This window comes from Hemitrygon akajei, chromosome 5 (genome assembly GCF_048418815.1).
Source record: "Hemitrygon akajei chromosome 5, sHemAka1.3, whole genome shotgun sequence".
Lineage (NCBI taxonomy): Eukaryota > Metazoa > Chordata > Chondrichthyes > Myliobatiformes > Dasyatidae > Hemitrygon > Hemitrygon akajei.
Window position 1 is genome coordinate 32,819,743 of NC_133128.1, and position 25,419 is coordinate 32,845,161.

The following is a 25,419-nucleotide window of genomic DNA, read 5'->3' on the forward strand; positions in this document are numbered from 1 at the left end:
ATTAGTCATTCTTCAAACACATTACCAAGGCTTCTATGTATATAAGCACTTTAGCATCTCAATAGACTTATTCTGCATCCCCTTATTGTGTGACTATTGACTGGGCCCATGCAAACATTTGTATTACATGTAATTTTAGATGAACACATTTCAAATTTAAATCCAATCTACACTATTGAAATTCAATCTTATTTGGGAAATGTCATGCAAAGTTGTAGCAGGTCCCTTAAAAGGATGAACATGCATCCTGTGTTGTATGCATAACTTAATATAAATAATGGGTGCACTTACAATAGTAAAGGAAGATTTTAAATGAAAGAACACAAAAATACATATATTTCCTGAAGTATCAGAAATTAGTTAGGGTGCCTAAGGACTGGTAAAGCTAAAAGTTTCATAATACATATCAGTGATAATAAATACGATTCTAAGACAGCTACTCTAATATTTAGATTCAAGAAGGATGAAGCAAGACCAAGGAATGATAATATTTCAAGACTAACGAATAACGTTTGAGAATGTGATCTAGGGAGACAAGCATCAGAATGGATTGTTGAATGGCTTTAAGTCTATAAGTCTATAAGGCTTTAAGTCTATATGGAAGTAAGGAAGAGCTATTTAAGTACAAGGAAGTGGGGAGGAATGTTCTATTGGGATTGAGACCACTGTTGTTCAACAATTTATAGTCATTGTCAAAGAGCACTGCAGAACAGAACAAGCCCTTTGGCCCATCTAATCCATGACAAACTGCTATTCTGTCTCATCTCGTTGATCTGTATCTGAGCTACAGCTCAGCACACACCCTCAAAACCATGTACTTACCCAAACACCTCTCAGGTGTTGCAATCAAACCCACATCCACCACGTCCACTTGCAGCGAGTTCCACATTCCCATGAGTGATGTTCCTCCTCAGGCTCCCCCTAATATTTCAGATGCCCTACCCTGAACCTATGACCTCTGTACGCCTCAAAATTTTGTACACTTCTATCAATTCTCCCCTCATTCTCTTACCCTCCAGGGAATAAGGTCTTAATCTTTTCAATCTTTCCTCATAACTCAGTCCTCAAGTCTCGGCAACATCTTTGTAAATTTTCTCTATCTTATTGATAGCTTTCCTGTAGGTGGATGATCAGAACAAATACTGCATATTTAGCCTTAGCAAGATCTTATACATCTTCAACATAACATCCCAGTGGTCAGTGTTTTGACTTATGAAGGTCAACTGCTCTCTCTACAAACTCATCTACCTGTGACGCTACTGTCAAGGAACCATGGATACGTACTCTCAGATCCCTCTGTTCACCCTGTAAATCCTACTCTGGTTTATCCTCTTCAAATTTTTTGTATTAAATTCCGTCTGCTATTTTACCAGCACATGTCTTCTAGCTGGCTTAGAACCCAGTGCAAGTGCTGCTAGCCTTCCTCACTGCCCTCTACACTGACAACCTTGCTGTCATCACAATTATGCTGATCCAATTTACCACATCATATTCCCCATCTCTTTGGGCTCCACGGAAAGATGACCACCACTGATCTTCAGGTAGACCAATTTTGGCCCTTGCTATCCTTTTGCTCTTAATATCACTGTAGACGTTTTTGGGATTCTTCTTTACCACGTCTGACAAAGCAACTTCATGCCTTCTTTTAGTCCTCCTGATTTCCCTCTTACATGTTCGCTTGCATTTCCTGTACTTCTCATGAAACATCTCATTTATTCCTATACTGCTAGGCACCTCATCCTTCTTCTTAACCAGGATGCTTTGAAAACCAAGGTTCCCTAAACTGGTTAGTCTTGCCTTTTACTCTAAAAACAAAAGTGCACAAACTCTGTACTCTCCATAATTCACTTTTGAGGGCAAAGTCCTTTCTAATGTCATCAAAGTTGGCCTTTCTTCAATTTTGAATCTTAACCTGAGGACCAATCTTATCCTTCTCCATAATTAACTTAAAGCTAAAGCAATTATGTACACTAGATCCAAAGTGTTTCCCTGTACACATTTCTGTCCCCTGCTCTGTTGCTTATATTAATAAGAGATCTCATATCACACGCATTAGCTGGGACCTCCCCATATTGATCATGGGAACTTTTGTGAGCACATTTGACAAACTCTATTCCATTCAGTCCATTTACAGTATGGGAGTCCCAGTCAATGTGAAAAAGTTAAAATAACTAACACAACCCTTATTTTTATTGCAACCTTCTGCTCCCTCTCTATAAATTTGCTCCTTTAAATGTTGCTGACACTTGGGCAGGTTATAATATAATCACTATAACTTGGTCATCCCTTTCTTATCTCTCAGTTGCAGCAACAAAGCCTCAGTAGACAAGGTCTTCAGTCTGTCCTGTCTGAGCACCGCTATTACATTTTAAAAGGCCGGTGCAACCTTTTATACATTGGTGAGACCCGACGCAGACTGGGACACCGTTTCGCTGAACACCTACACTCTGTCCACCAGAGAAAGCAGGATCTCCCAGTGGTCACACATTTTAATTCCATGTCCCATTCCCATTCTGATATGTCTATCCATGGCCTCCTCTACTGTCAAGATGAAGCCACACTCAGGCTGGAGGAACACCACCTTATATTCCATCTGGGTAACCTCCAACCTGATGGCATGAACACTGATCTCTCTAACTTCTGTTAATGCCCCTCCTCCCCTTCTTACCCCTTCCCTTATTTATTTATTTATTCCCCCTCCCTTTTTTTCTCTCTCTACTCCTCTCACAATCACTCCTTGCCTGCTCTCCATCTCCCTCTGGTGCTCCCCTCTCTCTTTCTTTCTCCCTAGGCCTCCTGTCCCATGATCCTTTCCCTTCTCCAGCTCTGCATCCCTTTTGCCAATCACCCTTCCAGCCCTTAGCTTCACCCCTCCCCCTCCTGCCTTCTCCTGTCATTTTGGATTTCCCCTCCCCCTCCCAAATCTCTTACTATCTCTTCTTTCAGTTAGTCCTGACGAAGGGTCTCGGCCCAAAACATCGACTGTACTTCTTCCTCTAGATGCTGCCTGGCCTGCTGTGTTCCTCCAGCATTTTGTGTGTGTTGCTTGGATTTCCAGCATCTGCAGATTTCCTCCTGTTTACATTTTCCCTGACTGATAATGACACCCATCTCCCTTTAGAAGCTCCCCTTCTATCATGTCAAAAACAACAGAATCCCAGAACATTGAGCTGCCAGTCCTCCCCTTCTTTAACTAACCTTCACTAATGTCTACGATGTCATAATCCTATGTGCTGATCAAGGTTCTAAACTCACCTACAATACTCTTTGCACTGAAATAGATGCACCTTAGCACCTTATTCCCACCATGCTCAAAATTTAGTTTCTGTCTTTATATGTAAATTTAACATCTCCTTTCCTCATTGTGCTCCATTAGCTGCCCTTGATCGCCAATTTCCACCCCCCTGCAACTCAAGTTTAAAGCACACCCCCCACCCCCAGAACAGCACCAGCAAATCTTCCTGCAAGGACACTCGTTTCCCTCAAGTTCTGATGCAAACCATCCCATTTGTGTAGGTCCCACCTTTCCTGGAAGAGCTCCACGAAACAAATATCTGAGCCCTTCCTCCTGAACTCTTCCTTCAAAAATGTGTTAAACTGTATTATCTTTGTATTTCTGGCACACTGGTGCATGGCATGGGCAGCAATCCTGAGATCACCACCCTGGAAGTCCTGTCCTTGAATTTAGCACTAATCTGACTGAAGTCACTCCACAGGACCTTATCACCCTTACACTTCCTGCTTATGTCATTGGTACCAATATAGACCACATGCTCTGGCTGCTCACCCTCTCATTGAAGAATGCCACAGTCTCCATCAGAGATATCCCTGACCCAGACACATGGGAGGCAACATACCATCCAGGAATCTTATTCTTGAACACAGAACCTCCTGTCTGTACTCCAAGCCAATGAATACCCTATCATTACTCCTCTCCTCTTCTACCCCCTTTCCTTCTGAATCACAGAGCCAGCCTCAGTGCCAGAGACCTGATTGTTGGGGCCTTCCTCTGCTAGGTTGCCCCCCAGAATAATATCTGAAACAATAAACTTGTTATTGAGGGGTACCCTGCACTAGCTGCCTATTCCATTTTCCTATCCTGATGGTCACCTATTTACCTATGTCCAGTACCTTAGCTGTTACTTCCTCCCTGTATCTCCTATCAACCCTTCCACCTCCTGAATGATCAGAAGGTCATCTAGCTCCAGTTCCCTAATGCAGTCTGTAAGCAGCTGCAGCTCGATGCAAATAGCTAATATACCCGGAGGATTTGCAATCAAAATACTGGCAACACACCATTTTCCAAAAACAATTTAGGTTAAGGAAATAAACAAAAAGTGTCAATAAATAGCTTCACAATGTTTAACAGATTTACATTACCATTCTGAACCAAACCACAAAATGAACAATTCAAAATTTCAGAATATGTGTCAGATACTGTACAACCAAAGTTGAGAGGTAGAAGTGCTTTCATGGTTTATAGACATTTTTGGGCATAAAACATGATAAGCTAACAGTTCTTCCACCAGCAGTGAACATTACATTGATGGCACTTCGCCTTAATGACCCTCCATGTCTGATCTAAACCCTTTCCCAAACCCCACCACCTGAATTTCATTTCCACCATCCTGGCCCGGGTGATGAGCACCTTTCAAAAAGACACCATCGGAAGCCAAGGTCTTGCTCCAAAATTGTACACTTAGATCCAAGAGCTAAGATCAGCCCATCCAGATTTTCCACCAAGTTGGACACACTAATAGCTAGCTGCACCACAGATCTAAAATTCACAGATTGAATACTATACGTTTATGGTACACAACCTTGACTCAAAATAAAGGCAGAATTGGAACAGTGCACATTACATACTACAATCTGAAATAAGGAGAGAACAACATTCATCTGACTAGATCTAACACAAGAAAACTTCAGTTGGTTTCAAACTCCTTACTTTAAATGGTTCCATTATAATTTACCAGGATTTTTGTGAGTAGCATCTCAGTCATGTATATACACATTGAATGAAATCCACAGTTCTTTGAGATTGTTAACTCCAAATACTCTTAATCCATAAGGTTCACCTTATTTAGGAAAATGGCCATTCCCATATCCTGAAACTATAATCCCTTATAGATCGAGATACATTTGTCTGAGGAAGCGGCCTCTAGGCATCCAACAGTAACAATTTTATGTTTCCATAATATACATTTTGCAAAGATTGCTCTTTCACTTCATGAGAGAATATGTCAATTCAGGATCATGACCCTCCAAAGCTAGGTTTTTCAGTGCTAAGATACAGAAATGGAGACAGTACATAATGTATAAATCATGTGTACAACATGAAAACCTTAGATTAGCACAAGAGTTTGCTACATCTATACTTCAGTTCCATGTAAAGCTAACACAGCATTTGATTTAGAGTAATTGTTGAACCCACATATTAATTTTATGTGCAGAATCCTTCATATGTCACATCTAGCAAAATCAGTTGTTTTTTCCCCCCTTTCCTTCTACTAAATGGATTTTTTCCCATTATTTGATTATTGGCTGACGCTATTATACTTCAGCTACCAACCTCTTCACAATCAGAAATGTACCATAGCTTTTCACACCCTCATAGGTATTTCAATGCACCCTGGTATTACAAGTAAAACTGGACTCAATGAATCTAATTCCCTCATTCAAATCACTGGTATAAATTGCTAAAAGCTGAGGCTCAAGCACTAACTTGTGGAATTTTTTTGGTTACACCTTACTAATTCAGGAAGATGTAGGGATATGGACATTGTGTAGGTAGGAGAGATTAGTTTTTGGGGTTTTTTTGATCTACTGGTTACTGGTTCAGCACAACATTGTGGACCAAGGGGCCTGTTGCTGTGCTCTACTGTTCCCTGTAATCTGATTTCCAGTATTCTTCCTTAAACGATCCTTAATCCATGATGATGATGATTTATTAATTACAAATCCTTGAATCCCAGTATTATTCTTAACCACCTGATATATGACATTTTATCAAATGCCGATTTAAAAATCCAGAGGTATGCATTTATTCTTCTCAATCCATTTTCTTCTCTTTTTTTGACAGGGACTTTAACTATCCAACTCTTCAGATAGATGTAGTTTCATGAAAAGCAAATAAAATCTGATTGTCCAAAAATAAACCAAAATAACATAAATGTACATTTCCCAATATAAAAACACACAATTTTTTTTTGGTTAAATGACCACTGAAGTCCTCAGCCTCACCCTAATATGTAGTCCACCAATATTCTTGACCAGAACCGAGAGCGCAAACAAAACTGTGTTGCAGGTAGATGAATAGTGACAGTGGAAGTTGAGTAGTAGCATGCATTTCACAACAGATTCTAGCAGCTTTTCAATTATTAATGATGAACTAAACTGCTTTTTCTCTGATTCATCTTTCCATCATTTCTTGGGTTGGAGTATTATAATTGCTAACTTTCACTTCACTGGACTAATTTAAAACCTGGAAGGTCAATATCAATACATCCTTGTTTTTGCATGCCTTAATTGCAAAAAATTACCTCCAGGGTATTGACTACATTCAAAGGGGATGCTAAATATAGTACAGAAATATGTGTCTTCACATCAATTACATCCTTGTTTTCATTAGCCTAAGCTTTCTCCCATAATATCCAGCATGTTCTACTTTCTTCTGTGAAGACAGAGATGCAGAATATTTGTCTAATGTTTCTGCCCTCTTCTTATTAATATTTCTCCATAAAGGATCCATACTCATTTTAGTTCATCTTTAATTCTGCATATTTCTCAAAGTTCATACAAATCTCCATCTGTATTTCTAGATAATTTTCCATTGTATTTTTGTCTTCTCAATTTCCTGCCCATCTTTTGCTAATTTTACAAAATTTCTTGCAAGATTCTGGCTTATTATTTTGAACAACTTTCTTCTGCCACACAATCATTTTCCAGCACTAACCCCACAAGCTTGATGAACAGATATCTATGTATTTTTGAAGGATCTGATGAAGGGTCTCGGCCCGAAATGTCGACAGTGCTTCTCCTTATAGATGCTGCCTGGCCTGCTGTGTTCCACCAGCATTTTGTGTGGGTTGTTTGAATTTCCAGCATCTGCAGATTTCCTTGTGTTTGATCTATTTACTTTTATTCTGAATAAACATAAAAACTTGATCCTTCACAGCCTCTGGCCTGGAGGATTTCATTCTGAAATTCACAGCTAAATCCATAACTGCCTCAAGATTTTTTAAATATAATTTCCTGTACACAAGCATAAAGGGGACAAAATAATTGTCAGTCTGTATCCGATGCAGCACAGAAATAGCACAATAAGATAAAAAAGTTATAAAAAAAACACAACTACAGATACAAAAGGTAGCTTATATACATAGATTGATTGTATGTCCATAAAATGATGCTAGGCTGTACATAAGGTGACTGACAAGAAATAACAAAATAGTGGTGGAGTTAGTGGGTGGAGGTGTTTTTTCAGCTTTATTGATTGGGGAAAGTAACTGTTTTTGAGTCTGATGGTTCTGGAGTGGATACTATGCAGCGCATCCCCTCCCAATGGGAGTGGGACAAAAAGTCCATGACTGTAATGCACCTGTCAGTTTTGGCGACCTGTTGTGGAGGCTTCCTATCTGCAGCAGTACAGTTTCCGTATCAAGCAGTCACACAGCTAGTCACAGTGCTCTCTACTGAACATCATAGAATGAAATGAATGTGGATGAGAAAAACCTCTTTAGAAAATAGAGGTGTCAGTGACCTTTCTGTGCAGGATGTCTCCTGGGACCATGAGAGATGTGTGACGAACACTCCCACGAGTTTGAAACTGCTTGCATTTTCCACTGCTATACTGCCAATATAAATGGGATGTGAATGGTGAGTTCTCCTGAAGCTCATGAACGTCTCTTTTCCTGAACTGTGCCCCCTGATCTTACCCTCCTCAGGTAGGTGAATCATGCTCCCAGCCAAGCCCTTTAAGAGTTTTTACGTATATGTTTGATATTTTCTTCCAATTTTCTAAACACTAGGGAATACCATGCCAGACCCCTTGATTTCTGCTTACTTAAGTATGTATTTGCCATTGAATGAGTTCAGTAAAACTTTGTGAATCAGAATCTAATTTATTATCACTTACATATGTTATGAAATCTATTGTCTTGTAGCAGCAATTATAAAGTTCAAAGCATATTTATGTCACCATATACAACCCTGAGTTTCATTTCCTTGCAGGCATACTCAATAAATCCGTAACAGGATCAATGTAAGACCACACCAACTTGGCTGATCATCCAAAAGACAAGAAGCTGCACAAATACAAAAAGACAGAACAGGAGATGAAAAGATGCAAATTAATATGACATTACATGACATGCTAAACATGAAAATTACGATGTTACAAAAGAAATTAATACAAAAATGAACAGCAAGATAGAATTCATGACTAATCACTAATTGGATGGCAAATCAGAAGATGGTATTCTTAAGAAATTGAGTATCTGTCTTCAGGCTCCTGTACCTCATATCTCCATGATGGTAGTAAAATAAGAATCACCTTTATTATCACTAACATGAAACTTATTGCTTTGTGTGAGCAGCACAGTGCAAGACCTTGAAAAATACTATAAGCTTTGATTTTAAAATAAATAAAGGCAAAAGAGGAATAATGAGGTAGTGATCATGGACTGTTTAGAAATCCAATGGCAGAGGAGTAGAGGCCACTCCTAAAATGTTGAGTGTGAATCTTCAGGCTCTTGTACATCCTCCTTGATGGTTGCAATGAAAAAAAGGCATGTCCCAGGTGATGAGGGTCCTTACTGATGGACGCTGCCTTCTTAAAACAAAGAGAAAATGTATGTGATGGTGGGCTTGTGCCTGTGATGGAGCTGACTGAAAAACTACTACCCTCCACAGCTTTTTCCCAATCCTGTGCATTGGAATCTCAGTACCAGGCAGTGATGCAACCAGTCAGAATGCTCTCAACCGGTCAGAAATTTGCCAGAATCTTCAGTGATAGACCAAATAGCCTCAAATTCTTACCACATAATCCATATTTTGAGCCCAGGATGGATCCTCTGAGATGCAGATGCCCAGAAACTTGAAGCTTCCCACTTTTTCCTCTGCTGAACCCTCAATGAGGACCGGTGTGCATTCTCCCAACTTCCCTTTCCTTAAGTCCACAATCAATTCCTTGGTCTTGCTGATGTTGAGTGCAAAGTTGTTGCTGTGACACCACTCCATCAGCTGAACCATCTCGCTCCTGTACACCTCATCACCATCAATGATTCTGCCAACAGTGGTATCATCGGCAGATTTATAGGTGGCATTTGAGCCGTACTCGGCCATCGTCACGTGCTTTGGAGTAGAGTAGAGCACTGGGCTAAGTGCACATCCTTAAGGTATGCCTGTGTTGATGGTCAGTGAGGAGGAGATGTTATCACTGATCAGCACAGACTGCTCTCTCAATAAGGAAGTAAAGGATTCAGTTATTGAAAAAGGTAGAGGCCCAGGTTTTGAAGCTTGTTGATCAGGACTAGTGGGTATTGAAAGAAGAGCTGTAATCAAAAAACAGCAGCCTGACATAGGTGTTGCCCAGGTGCACCAAAGCCGAGTGGAAAGCCAGTAAGATTGCAAGCAAATGCAAGTAGACCTATGGCGGAGGTAGACAAATTGCAATGGGTCCTTGCTCAGGCAGGAGTTAATTCTAGTCATGACTAACTTCTCAAAGCACTTCATCATGAATGCCACTAGGCATGTTCCGGATGGAAAGAGTCTTCGGTGATGGATATCACCTTGCTGAGGTGTTAAAGTAGAATCTGAATAAAACTCGGGAGACCAGCTTCTTATAGTTACAACTATTTATTGCGCATCCTCCTGCAGGAGTTTGAGACCCAGTTATGAGAGGTAAGGCATGCAAGTACTGCCACTATCCGACAAGAGGGCCCCCTCTCTCCGGTTACAGCCGCATATTTATACATAGTAATCCCCACACATTACTGTTTTAAGATGTCATTTGAACTGGTATGTCCACCAAGTCTATTGGTGAGAAACTTAGTTACAGATAAGAGAGTTCGCTAGATCAAGGCTTAATTACAGGTGGATGTGCTGTCCAGTCCTTATAAGTTATTCCCTTTGCTAGGCCCGGACTTAATTACAGATGGATGTTCATTCTTGTCCTTATCAGTGAGTCCTCTTCTGCCTACACAAACGAGGGTAGAGTACAATGTTATCAAACTTTCAATGTCTTTCTGCAAGCCGAGGAGAACTGGTAATGAGGCTGTCTTAGCTTACTGCTGATGTCAGAGTTTACTTCAGTTCAAAAATTCCTATTCAGTCCCAATTACTCTTAAAAATGATTTTTTTATATCCCCAATTCCCCAGAAGCACTGCTCTTGTAAATGTCCTCAATAACTGGAAGTGTGTGCCTATGAGGGAGCTGGCTGAGTCTACAGCCCTCTGCAGCCTCTTTGTAACTAATCAGAATGCTCTGCCACAAACTTCATCTGTAAAAATTTACAACAGAATTAGATGACATTAACTATCTTCAAACTCCAAAGAAAGTTTGCTGGCATGCCTTCTTTATGATTGCATAAATGTGAAATGGCTGCTCTCCCGCTATGGCATGTAACTCTTTCTTATAAAAAGAGAACCAAAAACTATACACAAAGCTATACATAGTGTAGTCTCGCTTGGCTCAGTATAGCTACAATAAGAATTTCATTTCCCTGTATTTAAATCCTCTGTTCTGATCTCTTGCTAGTCATTGCTGAATCACATTTCAAAGAGTTTTTCCAAATATCACTGGCCATTATGAATTAATTAAATATGTTCCATTGCTAAACTAGCATCATAACCACCAGTCCAATGTCCCAGTGTAGCTCAACAAGCATACCATGCATCTCAGTAATTAGCTTTGACTTGTCTAATTATGGTCAGCCTATCATTCCCAAAATCAAACTCCATCACAATACAATCATTCTTCCCTTGCCATTCTATTTTACGCCAGCTGACAGTGTAGTGACATCAACACCAGACTCTGAGATGAGTGCTTCTGGGTTCGAATCTAGTCAGCTCCTTGCAGACTTTCTGTTCATGTTGGGTTGAGCATCAGGCTAGTAACTCAGCCTCGTAAAAAACAGACAACTGCTAAGGAGACAGCAAAGGTTGCCACCGAGGCACTACACAGTGCGGAGAGGAACAACAATACTCTTCTAATGATGAATTCCATGAACTCTTTCTCTAAACTGATTTTGCAATGTGACAACAAAATGAGAATGTTATTTACATTTGAAGGAATGGGATAAAGCCAATGACAGTGAGTTTTAGACTAAGATGCAGATAGGAGAGGTTTAGGACAAAAGCCTTTGACCAGCTTTAAATGCTACTGATATCTCAAGAGGGCAGAAGGTGACTGGACAGTTTACCTTACCCATCCTCAAGACAGGTAACCTGACAGATGCCCAACAGAAAGTTTAGATTAGTCTGTCTTACAGGAAACAGAGCAGAATAGGACAATGAATAGATCCACTGGGGATGATGGGCATTTATAGACATCAAAAACCAAAATCAAAGTAAAAATTAATTGTTCTCAATTGCAAACATTATTTCCTTCTCATTTGCTTGCTTTCATCGAGATTGCCTGCTTTGCTGACCCCTTAACTCTATCCTTGACTGCCACCCACCCCTAATTAAGTATCAAGTGATGCTAACACCCATTAGGCCACCAAAGACTTTAAATTAGCTTTCAGGAAGAAGCAGGTGGTGTCGGTTAAGTGATGGAACAGTGCCAGTAAAGGAAGAGAAAATAATACACTGGAGCAATCAGTGTGTATGGTTCAAAAACAATGTTTTGTATTCCCGAGTTATACTATACAGATAAACATCCAGATTTTCTCAGACTGGATCCAATGCTTAGTGCCTGCTTGTTTCTCCTCAAGTCACACACATTCTGAATTAGAACTAGATCATTGCCTCTTCACAATTGCTCAGTTCGAACCACGTGGCTTCCTCAGTAGGACTGGCATATCCATCACCTTTCAAAACTTAGGGATTGGCAGTGAAGTCCTAGCCTTGCCAGTCACTTCCCACTTAAAACTGGCAGGTTGTTTAAATAAATAGTGCAAAGATAGAAAAACAGTGACGTACTGTTCATGGGTTCATTGACTGTTCAGAAATCAGATGGCAGAGGAAAACAAGCTATTCCTAAAATGTTGAATGTGTGTCTTCAGGTTCCTGTTACTCCTCTCTGATGGTAGAAATGAAAAGATGGCTTGCCCTAGGTTATGGGTGTCCTCGATACTGGAGGACACCTTTTTGAGGTATAGTCATGCTTTTGAGGTATATGTTCTTATTTAGTCTTTTGAAGGTGAACTTGATGCCCATAATGGAACTGGCTGAGTCTACAACCCCCAACAGTTTATTCTGACCCCTCTGTACCAGTTGGTGATGCAACCTGTTAGAATGCTCTCCTTAGTACATCTGTAGAACTTTGCTAGAGTCTTGGGCTACATACCGCATCTCTTCTAACTCTTTAAGGAAATATAGCCACTGGCGTACCATCTCCATGAATATGTTGGGCCCAGGATAGATCTTCAGTGATGTTGGCACCCAAGAACTTGAAACTGCTCACCTTTTGCATTGCTGACCCCTTGAAGAGGACTAGTGTGTGTTCCTCAACTTCACCTTCCTGATACCCACAATCAGTGCCACAAGGGCAATCTCTGCACCCTGCTCCTATAGTTCAGTCCACACAGCTGTACAGCAATAGGACCTCTTGACTGTTTAATCAAATGTCAGACAGACAGACAGACAGAGAAACTTTATTGATCCCGAGGGAAATTGGGTTTCGTTACAGCCACACCAACCAAGAATAATGAAGAAATATAGCAATATAAAACCATAAATAATTAAATAATAAGTTAATCATACCAAGTGGAAATAAGTCCAGGACCAGCCTATTGGCACAGGGCGTCTGACACTCCGAGGGAGGAGTTGTAAAGTTTGATGGCCACAGGTAGGAATGACTTCCTATTCCGCTCAGTGTTACATCTCAGTGGAATAAGTCTCTGGCTGAATGTGCTCCTGTGCCTAACCAATACATTATGGAATGGATGGGAGTCATTGTGCTAGATGGCACGCAACTTGGACAGCATCCTCTTTTCAGACACCACCGTCAGAGAGTCCAGTTCCACCCCTACAACATCACTGGCCTTACCAATAAGTTTGTTGATTCTGTTGGTGTCTGCTACCCTCAGCCTGCTGTCCCAGCACACAACAGCAAACATGATAGCACTGGCCACCACAGCCTTGTAGAACATCCTCAGCATCGTCCGGCAGATGTTAAAGGACCTCAGTTTCCTCAGGAAATGTCAGTGTAGGACAAAGAATTTGACTTGGTTCCAGGCACAGCAGCATGTTGTTGAGATGGACGCACTCCAGGAACTAAGAGTGCTGTAATGAATCAGTTTTCTGCAAAGCACTGCCAAATGAAGTACCAGAATGCTAGGTGTTCTCATTGATACTCCAGTAACTTTACAGCATTAATACTGCAGTATTAGGATAATGATAACATCACATGAGAAAGAAATCACTGCTATCCTACTTCCTCTTTCCATTCCACACATCCTGCAGCAATCTGCAAACACTTCCAGCAGATGTTGGGCTCTCAACCTCAGCAAGTAGTAATTGGTTGGAAACTGACATTTAAAACAGATGCCAGCTAAACGATAAATGTTTCTTCCTAAAAACTTCTCACTCTTGCCAGGAGCAGACTTTCGTTACAACGTACAAGACGTTGCCCTGAGACCCTAGATCCCGCACTTTTCTGTAAATAATCTCATCTTCAAGAGACAGTCAGGACAAAAGCCTGGGCACATTGTTAGATACAAGTCCCAGGGATCTGTATATACAGCAGCAGATCTAGTCTCTGGGGAATTCACAACTTTGTCTCCTGACCTCCGTTTCAAACTTGGAAACAAGAACTACATACCTTGGGGGCACAGTCGCACACTGAGAATTGCTGCCTCCTCATGCTCCACAGATCCATGCTTGATCCAAGCCCAAATACCGTATTGTAATTATATTACGATTCCCATTCCTGTTCTGACACAATGGATTTAGGCCTCCTCTTGTGCCACGATGAGGCCTGATTGTGACTCAAGAGACAGGAGTTAAAATAGATGAGGGATTGATGAGGGACAGTATCACAGCTGTACAAAGGAAGAACATTGTGGAGGGGTCATCTGCTAGATCAGTGTGAGTAGAAGTCAGAGACAGATGGGGAGCACTCATTCCACTGGGAGTAAATAACACTGGACAACAAAGATTTTGCTTCCCGAATACCTTTAGGTGTACCTTATGAATTTTGGGCTACTGATCATGAAAATCACCATGAAATTTTCCTATAACGCACCATTTTTTGAAATCACTTATGTTTATTATTTCAATTCATAATTCAGATCAATTAAAATGTTGCCTACAATGTAAGCTGGAAAGTTTCCTATCTTGTCCAGGTATGCATGGTCATGCTTAGGCGGCGTGGCTGCTGCATAGCAGGACAGGTTTTAGTAATAATTATTGGGTTCAGGACTGTAAGGATGGAATTTGCTATCACCAGCCACAAAAAATTTCTATGAAGGACTTTGATATTTGAGACGGATGATTCCCAGAATAACTGATGCCAAGATTAGGGAAAGCATTTTTATTGGTCCACAAATCAAACAGGTCATCAATGACAGGCAATTTGAAGAGTTTCTAGTGGGACCGGAGAAAATCACATGGAAGGCATTCAAGGAAGTTGTTGCAATTTTTCTCGGCATCTACAGAGCACCAAACTAAATGCAGCTGGTTGAAAGCATGTTTCAAGCATATAAAACCATGAAATGCAACACGTCATAAAGATTCATTTTCTGCATTCCCATTTAGACTTCTTCCCTGCAAATCTCGGTGCTGTTAGTGACGAGCATGGTGAAAGGTTTCACCAGGACATTGTGATCATGGAGAAAAGATACCAGGGCAACTGGAATCCATCAATGATGGCAAATTATTGTTGGACACTTAAGCAAGAAGCCTCAGACACTGAGTACAAATGAAAATCATTAACAAAATATTTATAACTTAGTTGAACTATTGCAAAGTATCAGCACCATTATGCAATTAAACACATTATATTCAATAAAAGTTAATTTGTTGTTTCTCCAAATTCCTATGTGATACAAGTATTCTGAAATTATATTTGTGTTCATCTTCCAGCAGTCTATCATAAACAAAAAAATATTCTGAGGAAGCAACACTTCTGAAAAAATTTGTTGTCCAGTGTTATAGGCCCCCACAATGGCAACAGGAACACGAAGGAACAGATTAGTAGGCAGATTTCGGAAAGGTGTAAAAATGACAGGGTCTTATCACAGGTGACTTTAACTTCCCTAACATTGATAGGTACTTCCTTCGTGGAAGTGGTTTAGATGCAGTAGAAGGATACCTGACAGAATATGTCGATAGGACAGCTACAGGAGAATCCATACTGGATTTGGTACAAGACAATGATCAGACGTAAAACCCCTCAGTGGGTAAGCATTTCAGAGATAGTGACCATACTCCCTGACCTGTGGCATTGCTTTGAACAAGGTTAGGAGCAGAATGCACAGGAAGATATTTAAATTGAGGGAGGGCTAATTATGTTGCTATTAGGCAGGAAGTTTGGAGCTTAAATTGGGAATGGATGTTCTTAGAGAAATGGACAACAGAAATGTGTTGGCTGTTCAGGGAGCACACAGAGTTCTAGACGGGTTTGTCCCACTGGGACAGGGAAAGGATGGTCAGGTGAAGGAACCGTGGTTGAAAAGAGAGGTGGGAAATTTAGTCAAGAGGAGGAAGCATACTCAAGTTTAGGAAGCAAAGATCAGAAAGGGCACTGAAAAGTAGTAAGGCAGCCAGGATGGAGCTTAAGAAGGGATTTAGGAGCAATAGAATGGGACGTGAGAAGGCCTCGATGAGGAGGATCAAAGAACACCCCAAGGCGGTCTAAATGTATGTTAAGACAAGGGAGTGACTAGAGTGAGGTGACATCTAATAAGTGATAAAAGAGGAAGCATGTCTGGAGACAGAGGAGGTAGGGAGGTCCTTAATGAATACTTGATGAATATGGGATTTTTGAAAAATGTTAGGATACACAGCTCCCCAGCGCTGAATGAGATATACCCCCAGGTTACTATGGGAAATGAGGGAAGATTTTGCTGTACCATTGGTGATGATTTTTGCATCCTAATTGCCCAGCCGAGTACCTGAAGATTGGAGGATGGCAAATGTTCAAGAAATGTAATAGCATTAACACTGAGAATTATAAACCAGTGGTGGGCAAATTATTGGCAGTATGTTTAGTAACAGGATTGACAAGTATTTGAAGAAGTATTGTTTGATTAGGGATAGGCAGCAGAGCTCTGAGAAGGGAAAGTCGTGCCTCACAAGCCTGACTGACTTTTCGAAGAAGTGACAAAATGAATTGATGAAGGCACAGCAGTGTATTGGATATTAATAAGGAGTGTGACAAGATTCTCCACAGTAGGCTCATCCATAAAGCCAGAAGGCACGCAATTCAGAGAAACCTGTGTGTATTCAGAATTGGCTTGCCCACATAAGGCAGAGGTGGTAAACGATGGAGTGCATTTTGGCTAGTGGATCTGTTCTGGGACCCCTGCTGTTTATGATTTTTATTAGTGACTTAGATGAGGGAGTGGAAGGGTAGGCTAGTAAGCTTGCAGCTGACACAACAGTTCAGGCAGCTATGAACACTGCAGAAGGTTGTCATAGGTTACAATGAGACATTGGGATAAAACATGCAGAGTTGGGACTGAGAAGTGGCAGATGGGAGTTCAAAACAGAAAAGTGTCAAGCTTTTCACTTTGAAAGATTAAGGTTGAAGACAGAATACAGAGTTAGTGTGAAGGAATAAAGGGATCAAAGGGATCTTATGGTCCAAGGCCACAGATCCCTCAAAGTTGTCATGCAAATTGATAAGGTAATTAAGATATATGGTGTGTTGGCCTTCAATAGTCAAGGGATTCAGTTCAAGAGCTGTGAGGTAATATTACAACTCTATAAAATTCTGGTCTGACCACACTTGCAGCATTGCCTACAGTTCTGGTCTCCTCATTATAGAGCTTTAGAGAAGGTGTTAAGAAGATTTACCAGGATGCTGCCTAGATTAGAGAGCATATCTTATGAGGAAAGGTTGAGCAAGCCTTGAGAGGGTTTTTCTCTCTGCAGTGAAGAAGAATGAGAGGTGATTTGATAGGTGTATAAAATGATAAAAGGCATAGATAGAGTGGACAGCAAGAACTTTTTTCTCAAGGCAGCAATGACTAATACAAGAGAACATACTTTTAAGGTGGTTCGAGGACAGTAGAGGAGGATTTCAGAGGTAGTTTTTTTTTTCTTTACACACAAATGAGCATGAAACACACTGCCAGGGGTGATGGTAAAATCAGAAACATTCAAAATATTTAATAGGGTCTTAAAAGGCATATGTAGGAAGGAAGGGTTAGATTGATCTTGCTGTAGGTTAAAAGGTCTACTTATCATCAGGGGCTGAAGAACCTGTACTGTGCTGTATTCTAAAGTCATAGAGCACTACAGCACAGAAAGAGATTCTTGAAACCCAGCTTGTCCATGCCAATCTGCTATTCTCCCGAGATCCATTGATCCACACCTGGACCATAGCCCTCCTATCTATGTACATATCCAACTTCACATAAATGTTGCATTCAAGCCCACATCTGTTACTTACGCTGGCAGCTTGTTCCACCATCCCTGGAAAAGAGTCCTATAATCCAAAAATCTGAAGCCCTCCCTCCTGCACCAACTTTTGAACTACATGACAAAATATATTGTTTTCCTATTTTTAGCCACACTAGCTCATGGCAAAAGAAGCCATTCTGAGACCACCACCCTGGAGATCCTGCCCTTTAACTTAGAACCTGCCTCCCTGAACTCAATTTGTAGGACCGCATCGCCCTTCCAGCCTATGTCACTGGCACCAACGTGGATCACAACCTCTGGCTGCTCACACGCCCCCTTAAGAATGCTACTGTCTCTGACCCTGACACCTTGGAGGCAACATACTACAGTGGCGTGCAAAAGCTTGGGCACCCTTTGGTCAAAACTTCTGTTACTGTGAATAGTAAAGTGAGTAGAAGATGAACTGATCTCTAAAAGTCATAAAGTTAAAGATGAAACATTCTTTTCAACATTTTAAGCAAGATTAGTGTAATATTTTTGTTTTGTACAATTTTAGAATGAAAAAAAGGAAAGGAGCACCATGCAAAAGTTTGGGCACCCCAAGAGATTTGAGCTCTCAGATAACTCTTGTTCACATGGATTGTTCACAGTCATCATTAGGAAAGGCCACGTGATGCAAATTTCAAAGCTTTATAAATGTCCTGACTCCTCAAACCTTGTCCCAACAATCAGCAGCCATGGGCTCCTCTAAACAGCTGCCCAGCACTCTGAAAATTAAAGTAAATGATGCTCACAAAGCAGGAGAAGGCTATAAGAAGATAGTAAAGCATTTTCAGGTAGCCGTTTCCTCAGTTCATAATGTAATTAAGAAATAGCAGTTAACAGGAATGGTGGAGGTCAAGTTGAAAACTTTCTGAGAGAACTGCCCATAGGATTGCTAGAAAGGCAAATGAAGACCCCTGTTTGACTGCAAAAGACCTTCAGGAAGATTTAGCAGACTCTGGAGTGGTGGTGCACTCTTCTACTGTGCAGTAACACCTGCACAAATATGACCTTCATGGAAGAGTCATCAGAAGAAAACCTTCCCTGTGTCCTCACCACAAAATTCAGCATCTGAAGTTTGCAAAGGAACATCTAAACAAGCCTGATACACTTTGGAAACAAGTCCTGAGGACTGATGAAGTCAAAATAGAACTTTTTGGCCGTAATGAGCAAAGGTATGTTTGGAGAAAAAATAAGGGTACAGAATTTCATGAAAAGAACACCTCTCAAACTGTTAAGCACAGGGGTGGATCGATCATGCTTTGGGCTTGTGTTGCAGCCAGTGGCACAGGGAACATTTCACTGGTAGAGGAAAGAATGAATTCAATTAAATACCAGCAAATTTTGGAAGCAAACATCACACCGTCTGTAAAAAAAAAGCTGAAGGTAAAGAGGATGGCTTCTACAACAGGATAATGATCCTAAATACACCTCAAAATCCACAATGGACTACCTCAAGAGGCACAAGCTGAAGGTTTTGCCATGGCCCTCACAGTCCCCCAACCTAAACATCATTGAAAATCTGTGGATCGACCTCTAAAGAGCAGTGCATGCAAGATAGCTCAAGAATCTCACAGAACTAGAAGCCTTTTGCAAGGAAGAATGGATGAAAATATCCCAAACAAGAAAGACTCTTAGCTGGCTACAAAAAGCATTTACTAGCTGTGATACTTGCCAAAGGGGGTGTTACTAAGTACTGACCATGCAGGGTGCCATTTTCATTTTTTGTTATTTTGAAACAGTAAAAGATGGAAATAATAAAGTATTCTTGCTTAAAATATTAAAGAAATGTGTCATCTTTAACTTTATACCTTTTGGAAATCAGGTCTTTTACTCATTTAGCTATTCACAGTAACAGAAATTTTGACCAGGGTGCCCAAACTTTTGCATGTATCTGGGAATCTTGTTCTTGTCCACAGAACTTCCTGTCTGTTTCCCTAATGAATGAATCCCTCTCACCACTGCTCATCTCTTCTGCACTCTTCCCTTCTGAGTCACAGAGCCAGAAACAGTGCCAGTAACTTGGCTGCACTGCTAGTTCTTCTCTGCTAGGTCATCTCTGCCCCTCCCAGAGTATCCAAAACAACATACTATTTTATACTCCAAGTACAGTATCCACAGCAATATATACTGTTCTACGCTCTATAATTGTAATGGCATTATTATTTATAGCAGCAGACAACTAGAGTTAAAGGTGCTACCTTTCTACCTTCACCTTCAAATACATTTAACTTACAACTCTTTAAATACAAAACCTTTGATTGAAAATACGTTACAGATGATACATTTCTGGTCACAGATTGACTTCTTTATTGAGTTATAGTATAACTTTATGGGTACTCATGATGAAGCCCAGTTACCTGGGCCATCCTCTACTTCTGTAAACCACAAACAGAATTTTAAAATTAATATTTGTACTTTTAAAAGTGCAAAACAACTTCCTGTATTTCAGCCACAGAAATATTATACTGGCTGACCTTGTAGTTTGACTGAAAGTGTTTAGAGTAAACATTTTAGAGTCATGCAGTTGTACAGTAAGAGAACATGCCATTCAGTCTAACTTCTCTCCCACCCCCGATCAAGATGTCTTTCCAAGCTACTCCCACTTGCTCATGTTCCTCTAAACCTTTTCTATTTAGGTATCTGTCTAAATGTATTCTAAATATCGCAATTATATCCATCTCTACAGCTCCTTTTCGCTCTTTGTTCCATACACCCACTGCTGTGTGTGAAGTCGTTTCTCGGGTACCTTTAAAATCGTTACCCTCCCTCCTTAAACCTATGTCGTCCAGTTTTAGACTCCCCTATACTTGGGGGATAGGGGAAGACAATAAATGGAGCGCAGGATCATTAACAATGTTGATAAACAGAGGTACTGTATCTACAGTCCAAGCACATGATCAAACAGGTTGTTAGGACAGCAAAGAAGACCTTTGGGTATATTTGCCCTCATTAGTCAAGACATTGAGTTCAAGAGCTAGAAGTTACATTGCAACTTTATAAAACACTGATTAAGCAACATTTTAAAGTATTGCATTCAGTTCCAGTCACCGTATTACAGGAAGGGGTGGAGAGTGCAGAGGAAGTTCACAATGACATTGCCTGGTTTAGAGCATATCCTATGAGAAGAGGTTGAAAAAGCTGTTTCCTCTAGAATATCAGAAGCTGAGGGGAGATCTGCGAGAATTTTATAAAAATTATGCAAGGCAGCCAGTAACTTTTTTTCCAGCACTAAGATGTCTAGTGTATTTAAGGTGAAGGGTGGGAAAGTACAAGAGGTGTGCAAGTAACCTTTTTCTTTAAAAAAAAAAGTGCTGGAGCCGCAGTAATGCCAGCAGTGGTAGAAGAGGCAGATAGCATAGGAACATTTCAAGGACTCTCAGATAAGCACACACATATGCAGGGGAGCAGATTAATTAGCAGTCACTGCGGGTGCCCATGGCTACACCTTTGGTTTGGAGGAAGTGTGAGGAGCCAAAGGAAAAATTATTGAGAGTAAGAACTAATTCTGCTAGACGGAGGAGAGTAGTGGTAGGGGGAATTGGTTAGGTCTGGAATCCAAAAAGAAGCGGAGAGCTTTGAGACCTTCCTGATGGGGGATGGAGGTATATAGGGACTGGATGTCCATGGTGAAAATAAGATGGTGGGGGCCAGGGAACTTAAGATCATTGAAAAAATTCAAAGCGTGAGAAGTGTCACGAACATAGGTGGGAAGGGGTTGAACAAGGGGGGATAAAACAGTGTCAAGGTATGCAGAAATGAGTTCGGTGGGGCAGGAGCAAGCTGAGACAATGGGTCTACCTGAACAGGCAGGTTTCTGGATCTTGGGTAGCAGGTAGAAATGGGAAATGTGGGGTGTGGGAACTATGAGGTTGGTGGCAGTGGATGGGAGATCCCCAGAGCTGATTTGGTTGGTGATGGTATAGGAGACAGTGGCCTGGTGCACCTTAATGGAGTCATGATCAAGGGGTAAATAAGAGGAGGTATCAGAGAGTTGTCGCTGTGCCTCAGCCAGGTAGAGGTCAGTATGCCAGACTACAACAGCTCCCCCCTTATCAGCAGGTTTTATAGTGAGGTTGGGATTGGTGCGGAGGGAGAGGAGAGCAGAGCGTTCGGAAGGAGTAAGGTTGGAATTGGAACACGGTGTGGTGAAGTCGAGACGATTAATGACGGCTGATATTCACAACTCAGACTCCAGCATCAGCAACGCAGGTCCCAATGACCATGGACAGCTTCAAAGCAATTGCGCAACCACCGACTGCGACTCCAGCCTTGAACTCCAGGCCGGATCTTCACATGCTGCGATTGTGACTCCCGTCTCCCCTTCCCCCACCACCACTCAGCAATCCCCTCTCCCTCAGATCCCATCGTCAGCTCCTGGACCCTCAGAGGCTCCATCTTCCTCTCACCCCAACACTCCCCTCTCCACCGACACCACCAGCCTCCCTCCCCCCTCTAATCCCATCTCTCATCCGTGCCGGGTCTTTACCATTCCCTCCGACCTTCAACTCTCTGAGGCAGAGCGCTCTGTCCTCAGTAAGGGCCTCACCTTTGTCCCCCTTCACCCACACCTCAGCGAGTTCCACGTAAGCCATCACGCTGAACTTTTCTTCCGCTGGCTCCGTCTCTGAGTTTGCTTCTTTGGCAAAGACTCTCCTACTCCCACCAATGACCCCTTCTCCCGTCTCCAACCCTCCTCTTCTTCATGGATAATTGCCAATGGGACATCAACCGTCTCTAATCACCACACCGTGTTCCAATTCTAATCTCTCTCCTTCTGAACGCTCTGCTCTCTCCGCACCAATCCCAACCTCACTATAAAACCTGCTGATAAGGGGGGAGCTGTTGTAGTCTGGCATACTGACCTCTCCCTGGCCGAGGCACAGCGGCAACTCTCTGATACCTCCTCTTATTTATCCCTTGATCATGACCCCACTAAGGCGCACCAAGCCACTGTCTCCTATACCATCACCAACCTTATCAGCTCTGGGGATCTCCCATCCACTGCCACCTACCTCATAGTTCCCACACCCTGCACTCCCATTTCTACCTGCTACCCAAGATCCACAAACCTGCCTGTCCAGGTAGACCCATTGTCTCAGCTTGCTCCTGCCCCACCAAACTCATTTCTGCATACCTTGACACTGTTTTATCCCCCCCCCCCTTGTTCAATCGCTTCCCACCTATGTTTGTGACATTTCTCATGCTTTAAACTTTTTCAATGATTTTAAGTTCCCTGGCCCCCACTGCCTTATTTTCACCATGGACAAAGAGCGGAGGTCAACAATCCGAAGACAGTATTCAACAACAAAAATAAAACAGTTAAGGAAAAATAAAAACGATACCGTTATAAAAAGGAGAGCTCTTCAAAGTGAGTGGAATCTAAGTTTTAAAAAAAATGCACCTTGCAAACTGGCCAGTTACAGACCAATTAAAATTATGCTGTTGTACCAAAAGTAAATGCGACCTACGGAACCCTTTACTTTCTGCCACTCTCAATCTTGGAACTCCCACCACGGCCCCACAGGGCGAAAGTTTTCTGCTGACCGAATTGCAGCCCTTGATTTCACCAAGACGACAAGTAAGCAGCCATCAAAGTCAAAAGCAGGTACTTTTGGTTAAAAACTACCCAAAAATCTGTATAAATGGTGGAGAAATGCAACGTTGTGTTTTGCTTACAAACTTATCATATTCTTGTCCAAATAGCGCGAGTTTTTACAAATATTTTTTTAAAAACAAACTAAAATCATATTTACCTTATGGTATTTTCCTATAAGCAATTAATTTCATCACGCGCGAGAGCATGCGTTTCCTATCAACCATTTCTGACTGGTCTTCTGAAGTCATTAGCTGAAAACCGATGACAGGAGCTAACAAATCCCCAAGTATTAAAGGGCTCTTAGCTACCCAATTTATTTTGCCGACAAGAAAATGTGTGCTTCAATGCAAGGTTCACTGATTCGCACGACTATGAAGTTCGCTGCCAGGAATTCTAAAGTCGCGAAAAAACTCTAAATTTACCTTTTTTTTATTCGGGGGAATTCCATCCATGCTTTATGCTCCTTTTAACCCTTTCCCGCCCGTTCTTAAATGGCTCCGGGTTTTCAGCTTCACTGCTAGCTGGTTCTACATATTGATCCTAAAATATATTATTTCCTCAAATTTGCGTTCAGTTGTTTTAAACGTGTGCTTTAATTCCTCACGTAGTTTCACTTTAAGGCTGATAGATACGAGGACCTTAAAAGATTGTGTCATGTGGCTCTATCACGTTACATTTTTGAGCTGCGCCTGTTCTTTAGTTACTAAGCTGACTTCCGCGAACATAATGTAAATTGTATACTTGAAAATTCATGTGATAAATAATTGAGAACATAGTTCAAGAGACCCACAAACCTATATTTACTTTCTACCTTACTTTCCCTTTTCTATTTTCTAATTATGATTTATAATTTAAATTATTATTCTACTTACTTCGATTTGTACTTCAGGGAGCGCGAAGCGCAGAATCAACTATCGCTGTGATGATTGTACGCTCTAGAATCAATAGTTTGGTGACAATAAAGTGAAGTATATCGAAACTGTTATCCAGATCTACGACCGTTTATTCTGACGTAACTGTACCTTTAATAATCTCACATTGGATCTAAAGTGTGTGAAACCTGTCTTTTACTCTTAACAGTGAGAATGATCCACATGGCTTTTATCTGAAACGTCTCTAAAATTTGAATTATGGTTTGTTTTAAATGTACTCTCACCTGAATTGCACACACGTCGGCAGTACTGGTCTTGCACATAGAATTCACGGCTTTTGATTCCGGGCATGGTATCGATCAGCTGTGGTAAGGGGATATTTAAATTCATGTCATTAAACAAAGAAGCATCCTTCTTTGTTTGTAGTTATACCAACACCAACGATTAAGAAACCACCCGATTAGGGTCCTGATGAAGGGTCTTGGGAAACGTCGACTGCACTCTTTTCCGTAGATGCGGCCTGGCCTGCTGAGTTCCTCCGATATTTTGGGTGTCAACGGTTGCTTTTTGTTAATGTTATGTTGGCACTGGAATGTGTAGCGACACCTGTGGGTTGCCCCCACATAACCTTAGCTTGTGTTGGTTGTTAATGCTGTTATGTACCCGTAACTGGGTGTCTTACCAGCAAAGGTAGAAGTGTCCGTTGGAGTCTGGTGGTACTATTTTCAAACAGTGTGTATTAGTAAAATATACAAATCAATATCAACAATGCAAATATATAGATAATACACTTTAGCAATACTAAACCTAAAAGTGTGGGTATAATAATAATCAATAATAAACAAGCTCTATCGATGTCTAGGGGATAATGAATTGTCATATGTGAATATAAAGTTCAGTTCAGTTCATACGTGCTGAGGTAGATGTTGGTCATTGTGTTGTAATTGTTGGAGAGAGAGAGAGAGCAAACAGTGACAGCTACAGTCAGGCAAACCTTCCTTTATGTTCTTGATCCGTCGATGTGTTGTGGCCATTCAGTTATGACCCCTCTGTCCTTCAGCTAGACTGTTCTTCTGTGGTGGACTCGTCACCCAGGCAAGGGCAGACACACACACAAGCCCCACCGGCCTTGCTAACACTGTGAGTTAAACTGACCGATCCTTTGTTCGGTCT

The 25,419-nt window shown here is 41.3% G+C and overlaps 1 protein-coding gene across 6 annotated transcripts in view; it reads right to left on the reverse strand.

The window, feature by feature from the left end:
* LOC140727610 (type 2 lactosamine alpha-2,3-sialyltransferase-like) overlaps window positions 1-24,790 on the reverse strand; it is a 114,499-nt gene extending 89,709 nt beyond the window's left edge. For 2 of the 6 annotated variants that reach the window (XM_073045165.1, XM_073045163.1), the window contains exon 1: window positions 24,531-24,790. In XM_073045165.1, the coding sequence (XP_072901266.1) occupies window positions 24,531-24,636 (106 nt within the window). In that variant the 5' untranslated portion in view covers window positions 24,637-24,790. Of the gene's footprint in view, window positions 1-8,137; window positions 8,307-13,987; window positions 14,154-23,531; window positions 23,646-23,796; window positions 23,929-24,530 lie in introns of those variants that run through there. The other 4 variants (XM_073045168.1, XM_073045167.1, XM_073045169.1 and 1 more) reach the window with 4 other exon arrangements.
* Window positions 24,791-25,419: the final 629 nt, after the last annotated feature.